Here is a 9,462-nt window from a genome sequence, read left to right as displayed (position 1 = left end):
ATGCCCTTGGGGTATAAATACCTCAGAAGACTGCTACTTGAGAACTCTCGTCAAGTGCTGCAAAAGACACCAGGATGGTCACCTTCTCACAGGCACAGCAAATGGAGTCATCGGTAGGTGTATGGATGTCGGTTCTCTTGGTAGAATGCTATACAGTTAAGTTGCAAAATGACAGTGTCCCCATTTTAAACAGAATAATCCTTTTTATCAGTATGTATAGAATATAAGAAAAAGAACATTTAATTTCACTGGGGTGGGACAGCAGTGGGACAGTTATGCATAAAAAGGCAAATGAAGATAAAGACTTTGTTTTTAAAAAATGTTTCTATTGATTTTTAGAAAGGGGAGAAGGATACAGAGATAGAAACATTGATGAGAGAAACATCGATTGGCTGCCTCCTGCATACCCCACACTGGGGATTGAGCCCACCACCTGGACATATGCTTTGACCAGGAATTGAACTGTGACTTCCTGTTCACAGGTTGATGCTCAACCACAGAGACACACCGGCTGCACTGCCCGTCTTATTTTATACTAGAGGCCTGGTGCACGAATTCGTGCATGGGTGGGGTCCCTCAGCCAGGCCAGCGATCAGGGCTGATCGGGACCAGCCAGGAGTGGGGGTGTGGGGAGGGGACACGGGAGATTGGCTGGCTGTGGGAGCACACTGACCATCGGGGTAGCTCCTGCATTGAGCATCTGTCCCTTGGTAGTCAGTGCACATCATAGCTACTGTCCCATTGTACAGTCATCCAAATGACCACAACAACTGGAACGACTGGTCAGCCAGTCGCTATGATGCACACTGACCACGAGGGGGAAGATGCTCAACACAGGAGCTGCCCTCTGGTGGTCATTGTGCTCCTGCAGCCAACCAACCTCCCCCAGTCTGTCCCCACAGCCGGCAAACCTTCTGCGATCCCTTCCCCCACGCCCCCCTCATCTGGGAGGCCCTGTCCAGCAGCCTCATCGAGGCTGGGTGAGATGGCCCCAATAGGCCCTGATAGCCGGCCAGGCCTAAGGACCCCATCTGTGCACGAATTTCATGCACCTGGCCTCTAGTATGTAGATAACATTCCTGAGTTCCTGCAAGGTTTCCTAGCCAAGGCCATGATTGGGATTCTCTGGGGATAGGTTAGTAGCAGTGTCCAAAAGCTAAGCCGTAGGCTTTACTGAGTATCTTTGCTTAGATTTCCTAGATGCTAAGTGTATCCAAAGTTCTTTAAATTAAAATCGACATTTTTCTTTCAAGTGATCAGTGTTAACAGTCCCAAGCATTAGATTCTTCATAAGTTTTATTTAAGCAGCAATACATTTAGGAACAGAAGAAGATTATAACTTCTTGATTAAAAAAATTAAATACTTATTAAATAAATGAGACTTCCCCCCAACCATGAACATTTATTTTTGATTGTAGAGCTTGAATTATGTCTTGCAATAACACTTTTCCTTTGGTCATCACTCGATTATAAAAATACTCGTCCCAACTCAAACATTACCTTAGGGTGAAAAAAAAGCGAGAGTTAATAATTTCATGGCAAATTACTGGTACAAGCTAAGATGACTCTTCCAAGGAGGCGATTAATGAAGAATTCTGAAGAAACAGTAAATACGTGTCTTTCCCATGTGGCAGCTCAGCTCTGCGGCTCAGGCACTTGCTGTGGGCTTTACATTGTACATTTATAGCCAGAACTTTCTCTAAATGCCATATTTTAAAATGTACTTTTTAAAAAATCAGAATGCATTTATAAAATATAACCATAGCCACCTGAAACTTAACCTCACTTCCAAATAGACTTAGTAATTGGAACAAAGTCATGTTCTTTCTCCCTAGCATTTTCTATGCCAACTTCTCATTTTCATGAAAAGGTGACTTACCTCTATGGTGATGAGGATGACGATCATCCACTCCAGGCGGAGTGCCCTCTTCTCTGTCAGGTGGTTCCGCATTAGGTCTGTCAGCTCCATGCAGTGCTGAAGTTTTTCATTCATGACCTGCATGAGAAAAATAGTAAAAAAATAAAAAATAGGGACATAAAAAGTATCCTGTACCTCAACACATTTAATTCAGCAAATAAGTAATATGGTCACATGCTTCAAAATTGTACAGGTTTGAAATAGGTATACAGTGAAAAGGCATCCTTTCAATTCTCACTCCTCAGTTCTCTCCCTTAAGGCAACCTGCCAATATTCCCTGTCTCGTGCATCCATCTAGAGCAGTGGTTCTCAACCTTGGCTGCACATTAGAATCACCTGGGAATCTTTTTAAAATCCTGACTTCTGGGCCTCATCCTCCGGAAATTCTGTTTCTTTGTTACTAATGTTGTGGCCCCATCCCATAACAAAGAAACAGAATTTCCGGAGGATGAGGCCCAGAAACCAGGATTTTAAAAAGACTCCCAGGTGATTTTAATGTGCAGCCAAGGTTGAGAACCACTGGTCTAGAGATATTTTGTATGTACAGATTGAACTGCAAGAAGTACTTTGCATACTGAAGCTCTTATTGGTCAGGTTTTGATGGAAGATCTAAATATAAATTAGTCTCTGAGTCCTAGTTTTTTGGTGGCTGCCCGTGGATTTTAGCAGTTATGAAAGGCAAAGGTGAAACATGGTTCATTCAGCATGGCCTTAAGGTAACAGAAACAATGATTAACCTACCTTATACTACAATTCACTGTCACATCCCACAAACAATATCACGACCTGCTGCACACTCACCACTAGATGGTACTGTTTTTAGCGCTGAACTGCAGAGGTTCTGCTGGCTGATGCCTTCCTCAGATTGGTTGAGGGGGTTCATAGAATACAGAACCTTTGCATTTGGGACTTGAATGTGACCACTGGCAAGTTATACCTCCTAAATATCTCTGTAGCTCACTTTCTTTTGGAAATTGTCAAGTCTGGGAACATTTTAAAAAATAGTTTTATTCCCCTTGATTACTTATGGGGTGTGCTGAAGATGCAGGTTTGGTCAGTGGAAACTTGAGACACGTTACAGATGCATGTTTGGGTTTGACTGAAATGTGTTACGTGCTGTATAATAATAAAAGTAATATGCTAATTAGACTGGCCGTCCTTCCTTCCAGACAAAGCTGCAGTGGGTGGGGCTGAGGCAGGTCCCTGCCCACAATGGCGGGCAGTGGCCGGGGCCAAGGTCCTTGCATGAATTTTGTACATTGGGCCTCTAGTAAAACCATAATATGGTGCACTAACGTAAACAACCTTACTAATGAGCCCGGGCACATGGACCACACTGGTAGCATGTTTCCGGACATACGGTCACCTTGTAGTACCTCTTAGGTATAAATGTACAGGACAATGCTTTTGTTTTTTCCTTCCTCCCTCCCTTTCTTCCTCTTCCTAGTTTTGTTGGCTGCTTGGTCTTGGTTTATATCATGCAGCTCATCCAAGCTTACTTCTCTCTTCAAAATACTGACCCAACTCTCCATTTTCTTTCAACTTTGACTAAGGAACCTACATGTTCTTCCTCTGCCTCCTCATCCTCCAACTTATTCCTTAAGCTTTAGGAATTGTATATATTACCACCACTCCCCTGAAACTTCCAAGCCCCTAATACGAAACCTAACAACTTTTGGTTAGATTCTAAACCTCAGTTGACTCAAGCATCTGACCACACTTTGAAATGGATGTTTCCTTTGCTTTCCCTTCCTTAAGAACTAAGGTCTACCTCTGACCGCCATTCTTTTCCTGAGTCTTCTCTACTTCATCTTGCCTTTGAGTGACATTTCCCAAAGGCCTGATCGTGTCCTTGTCCTCCAGCTCTCTTACGTGATCTGACCTATTCTGGTTTGTGCAGATACTTCCTAAACGTCAGTCATTTCTGTCCTACCATCACTACTTCTGTGATACATGTGCCAAGTGTACTATTAAATTCCAGAAGACTGTACATAGAAATGTTTATTTAAAAACCAGTACCATCAATGGAAAACCAGTGCTATGGGAAATAGTGCTTGTTGTCTACACAAAACTGAGTCTGACACCTGTTAAGACAGGATATGAACATCCAATAGAGGACCATTCAAGACCCACTAACACCAAACAAAGCCTTTCTCCTGGACAGTAAGTGGAGGTGTTACTTGCTTCAGTGTTATCTCAGGGTCCACATGTCACCTACATTAATTTGTGCAAGTGTATGTATCACATTTTGGGAAAGACCAATATAAATTATTTTATTTTTTCTTAAATTTATCTTTTTTATTGAATTTATTTGGGTGCCACTGGTTAGAACTATTATTTTCTTTTTTAAAAAAATATATTTTTATTGATTTCAGAGCGGAAAGGAGAGGGAGAAATAGATAGAAACATCAATGATGAGAGAATCATTGCTAGCCTGCCTCCTGCACACCCCTTACTGGGGATGGAGCCTGCAACCTGGGCCCATGCCCTTGATTGGAATCGAACCTGGGACCTTTCAGTCCGCAGGCCGACACCCTATCCACTGAGCCAAACGGGCCAGGGCAGAACTATTTTCTGATAACTCTCAAATATAAATGCTTATTCTTGATTTCTCTGAATTTCTGACTGCCTATAAAAACATCTTTTGGGTTTCCTGCCAGCACCTCAAAATTTAGCATTTCTCAAACTCACATTGACCTACTGTTCAAGGTTACCCTCTTGGGTTCCCTATCTCAAATCAGGTCACTATCTTCTCAGTTACCCAGGACAGAAACCTTTAATCTTTAATCCCCACTCCCTACAGTTATCTGGGGCTCTAAGAGGCGCCAATCTGTCCTGCTTACCGTGTCTTAATACTGGTAGACCTCCAGGGGGTTTCCTTTCTTTTACAGTGGTTTTAGCTTCTCATTCCAAACAGGTTAGATCATGTCAGTCCCCTGCTCAAGACTTTAAACCTCTACCATTGCCTTCATAACATCAAACAGTTCTGGACCATTTAGTCCAATCACGCTTTGGATGATGGCTTCCCCTTCAACCTTGAAGGCACAGCCTTTGTGACACCTCTCCGACCTGCTTCTTCCCCTCAGTGCTCCGATGGCACTTGATTCCTCAGAGTTAGGTTGTCTGACCAGCGCCCTTCCCTCCTGCCCCCCTTCCTTCAGGGAGTTACCATATGATGCTGATCATGGTATCGGCCGCCGCCTGAAACCCTCCTGAGGAGCCAGAGGGTAGACGGGGTAGGTACAGGCCCGGGCTCAGACTCATGTCCCGATCCTTCGAAGTTGCCAGGCAGAGTGAAATGTCAGTCTGGATAGCCCCTCTCCCCACACCCCATTGTCCCATCTCAGAGAATGCCACTGAGAAGGAAAGAATGAGGCCAAACTGGTACGGAGTCTGCTGAGGAGGGAAGCAGGCCTGACGACCTGTTTGGGTCTGTGCAGCAGACAGTCCCCATTCCAAACTCAGCCGTGCTCTGTTGTGTGAGCCGGTACAGCTTATCTTAAATTTACATTCTCCCCTCCTCCTCCCCACCTCTCTTCCCATTTTTCTACCCAGCGTTCACAGACAAACATCATCATCCTTACTCTTTCCCCTCTCTGGCCTTCCATGACCAAGTACTTGATTTGCTTAGAGGATTTTTCTAAGAATGCATCTCTCTTCTCGCCGTCACTATTACAGTTCCAGACCCTATGAAAATCGTTTGAAACTTGATGAGAACTTCCTTATGGGCCACTAGGCCTCCAAACTCACCAATCTTATCTAGTCTGCAGAGCAAAGATCAGAATATGCTTTTACACAAAGAGTTGAAAATTATAGACAGAAAAGGGGAAATCTAGAGATCTGAACAGAAGTCAAATATTTTTCCAAAAGCAATTAAATACAGTTTCTTAAAGTCTGTCTTCACATAGTTATGCAAATTATAGGCAACACTGTGTCCCCCGTAATAGTGCAAATACATACCTTAACTCTACGAGTGATGCTTAGGAACCGACAAGTTTTATCGTAAAGTTCTTCCAGGTTTTCTCTGTCCCAGTAGAAATCTGGAGTGATCAAGAAGTCTGAACTCAAGTTTATACGGTGTCTTAAAAAAAAGGAAAATCATAACTTTTTATTTTCTATCTTGAATTAAAAATCATGGTCTCTATTATTTTTTATACTCGGTGCTTTATTGACAATTGCTGATCTTTGTAATATTTCTGAGAAACAAGTTTAAAAGAATTTTAAAAATCGCTAACGAATTCAATCTTTACTATTAGTATTATTTATGAAGTAATTTGGAAACAAAATGAAACCTTGTTTCTACTTTTTTTTTACTAAAAAGTTTTACAGTATACCCAAACATATTTTTTTTGTGTGGATAGGAATTAACATGGCTCAAAGTAAAAAAGAAAAAGGTAAAGATCGACCACTCTTACTCCTCTTCTTATTACCAACTTCCTCTCTTCTATCCCCTACCCTCTACAGGTAAACACTGTTAGCTAGCTTCCCCTGTAGCTTTCCAGTGTATGTGTGTGAGAGAGACATTATCTCTTTTGTAATTTCTATCTATTTTTACATAAGAGGAGTAAGCTTACTTTTAAATGAAACCTAAGTTGTAGAAGTAACATATAAATAGCTTACTATAAAAAAGGAAAAACCTAGAGAAGAATTCAGAAAAAAAGTGGTTAAGGCCTCTTAACCCAACACACAACTCAAATACTTCAGGCCCTGCAAACATGTTGCTGTGTCCTTCCAGACCTTTTCCTGTGCATACACGCATGCATGTGTGCACATGTACTAGTATGTGTGGTATGTACACATATCAAGATGAACATGGGTATTTATTTCTGTTGGTCTACACAAAGGCAATCATACCGTATATAATTTGTGCATGTTTTTATCACAGATTGACTACATTCCTTTTAATAACACATGAGCACTTTTATTGTAAAGAGAAGAAAACTTTGGATAAGAACAGCAGGACTCTACAGAAACTATTCACAAACCTAAGCATATTTATTCCTAACTTCTGAGTTTTGATACGATAATTGGCTATATCAAATTCTGCTTGCATTCCCAAGACAAGAGGAGGGGCTCTCTCTACCCCACCTCTTAGAGAACTCAAGGCTTAGATCTGCTGTGGGTGCTCCTGGTGGATGCACCCTGAGTTAGGGTCCCTGAGCTATGAGAAATGCGTAGATGATGAAACAGGGACCACCGCTCTCCAGGCCGAGTATCTAAAGAGGATGTGGAAACAATCTCAGGTCAACTGCTTACAATGAACTCTAGTCTCATCCCATACACTGGAGGGGATGAAACACTGAACAAGGCGGCCTACTGAAACAACTCCCAAGAGTCAAGATTTCCCTTCCATAAAACGACAATAACAAATTGGAACTTTTTCACACACTTACTTAAAATGACGCATTACTATGTTTCATCAATTTTAAGACAGTTCTTCCCAATTTAACATCTCTGAAAATGGGAGGCATCTTTAAAATTGGTATGTTATCTTACAGGTGGCAGCTGTGACTTAAATGTCAATGCCTTTATTTCTTTCCCTTATGCTTTCCTTTTTATGTATGACCGAGAGAGAATGTGATAGAATTTACACCCAAATAAAACTAAAAGAGCTATTTCAGCAAGTGCAAGATCGAAGCTCTGTGATAAAGCACTGTATCACAGCCCTGCTGGCCTGGCTCAGGAGTTGAGCATCAAGCTATGAACCAGGACGTCACTTTACGATTCCTGATCAGGCGACATGCCCTGGTTGCAGGCTCAATCCCCAGTGTGGGGCGTGCAGAAGGCATCCAATCAATGATTCTCTCTCAACATTGATATTTCTATCTCCTCCCTTCCTCTCTGAAATCAATAAAAATATATATTTTTAAAAATGCACAGTATCATAGTTTTAAGTGACAGCCATTCCTCTCCTGGGGCATCTTATGTGTCTATCAATGAAATGTGGTATATAGCTTGTCTGGAGCAATTAGATCTATTTAGCATTCTGATGCAGTGACGTGTTTTTACTGAGAATTCCCATCATCCAAATGCTAGAAGGTATCTTCCTACCTTCAAAGAACATCACCTATGCTCTCATGTAGGTTTAATGCAGATTAACTCTGATCTCTTTTGCACATGCAGGCTTTCTTCAGTTCAGGCCTAATACAGCCCACTGCTTCTCATAAGTAAGGATTCTCCATGCTTATAAAGAACGAAATGAAAACAGCTCCAATGAAATGAAAACAGCTCCAAGTCCCACAAAGGTGCAAATGTTGACTCTTTACTTTAGAACTACAGGAATGTCTTCTTGAGATCATTAAATACATGAAATATTTACTGGGAACATTTTACCTGAGGGCAAAGAGTTCACCCATTTTCTGCATAACTTCTTCGTGAGATAGTTTCACTTTCCTCCCAGTTTTTAAAGCCTATTTGGGAGGGAAAAAGAAAACATACATACTTACACATATATCTGCATAGGTAAGAGGACCATAAAGCAAATTCTGAAGCATTATCCAACAGACATCTCTTGGATGACTGTTTCCCAATCATGTCACTCTAATAAAAAATACTTAATCTCATTAGGTAGAAATTTTATATTCCCCTTTTCATTTCCTTCCTTACCAGCATTTTCTATATTGTACGTTTCTAATCTTTTATTAAAAATTAAAAACCTCTGCCCTGACTGGTGCTGCTCAGTGGTTAGAGCATCGGCTCAAGCACCGAAAGGTCAAGGGTTCAATTCCTGATCAAGGGCACATACCTGGGTTTTGGGATCCCTCCCCGCCCCAGGGGCATTGTTGGGGTGCATGTAGCAGGCAACCATTCAATGTGTCTCTCTCACATCAGTGTTTCTCTCTCCCCCCTCCTTTCCTTCCACTCTGAAAAGCAATGGAAAAATATCCTGTGAGGATTAACACAAAAAAAATTCAGGACCTCTTATCCCAAGTATAATTATTCTTTCACGGTAAAAAGATTAAAGCAAGCTTGATTTTTAATGTATTTTCAAGTTTTGATATAACTTTATATGCATTTTTCATGCCACTATTTTTCACAATTTAGCAAAATACCTTTTTTAATCAAGAAAAGTGGTCATAACTTCCTTCCTTAGAGGAAACACTTCACTTTTTTTTTCTTTAATGCAGTTACATTAAGAATACTGCAGCATCAGAGGAAAGTAATTTGAATTTTACACTTGAAAAGTAAAAACAGCCCGGCCGGTATGGGTCAGTGGTTAAGTGGCAGCCCATGAACCAGGAGGTCATGGTTTGATTTCTGGTCAGGGCACATGCCCGGGTTGCAGGCTTGATCCCAGAGTGGGGCGTGCAGGAGGCAGCAGATCAATGATTCTCATTGATGTTTCTATCTCTGTCCCCCTCTCCCTTCCTCTGAAATCAGTAAGAAAAGAAAAAGGAAATGAAAAATGAAACAAATATGAAGTTTCTTATTCATCATTTTATACGTAAGTGGGATTCTTTTTTTTCTTAAAGTATAACTTTTTCTAATGTTTATTATTATTTTATTGTACTCCTAAATATATGGGTATAGTGGAAAATTTGCAT

The 9,462-nt window shown here is 41.2% G+C and overlaps 1 protein-coding gene across 2 annotated transcripts in view; it reads right to left on the bottom strand.

Annotated features, from left to right (window-relative positions):
- Positions 1-1,278: 1,278 nt before the first annotated feature.
- Positions 1,279-9,462, bottom strand: part of RMND1 (required for meiotic nuclear division 1 homolog) — a 30,278-nt gene continuing 22,094 nt past the window's right edge. For both annotated transcript variants that reach the window (XM_059700049.1, XM_059700048.1), the window contains exons 9-12: positions 8,252-8,328; positions 5,879-5,999; positions 1,880-1,996; positions 1,279-1,500 (exon numbers count right to left, since the gene is read on the bottom strand). In XM_059700049.1, the coding sequence (XP_059556032.1) occupies positions 1,468-1,500; positions 1,880-1,996; positions 5,879-5,999; positions 8,252-8,328 (348 nt within the window). In that variant the 3' untranslated portion in view covers positions 1,279-1,467. The remainder of the gene's footprint in view (positions 1,501-1,879; positions 1,997-5,878; positions 6,000-8,251; positions 8,329-9,462) is intronic.

The sequence above is a fragment of the Myotis daubentonii genome, chromosome 6 (assembly GCF_963259705.1).
Source record: "Myotis daubentonii chromosome 6, mMyoDau2.1, whole genome shotgun sequence".
In the NCBI taxonomy this organism is placed as follows: domain Eukaryota; kingdom Metazoa; phylum Chordata; class Mammalia; order Chiroptera; family Vespertilionidae; genus Myotis; species Myotis daubentonii.
This window is presented reverse-complemented; position numbering and strand designations above follow the sequence as displayed.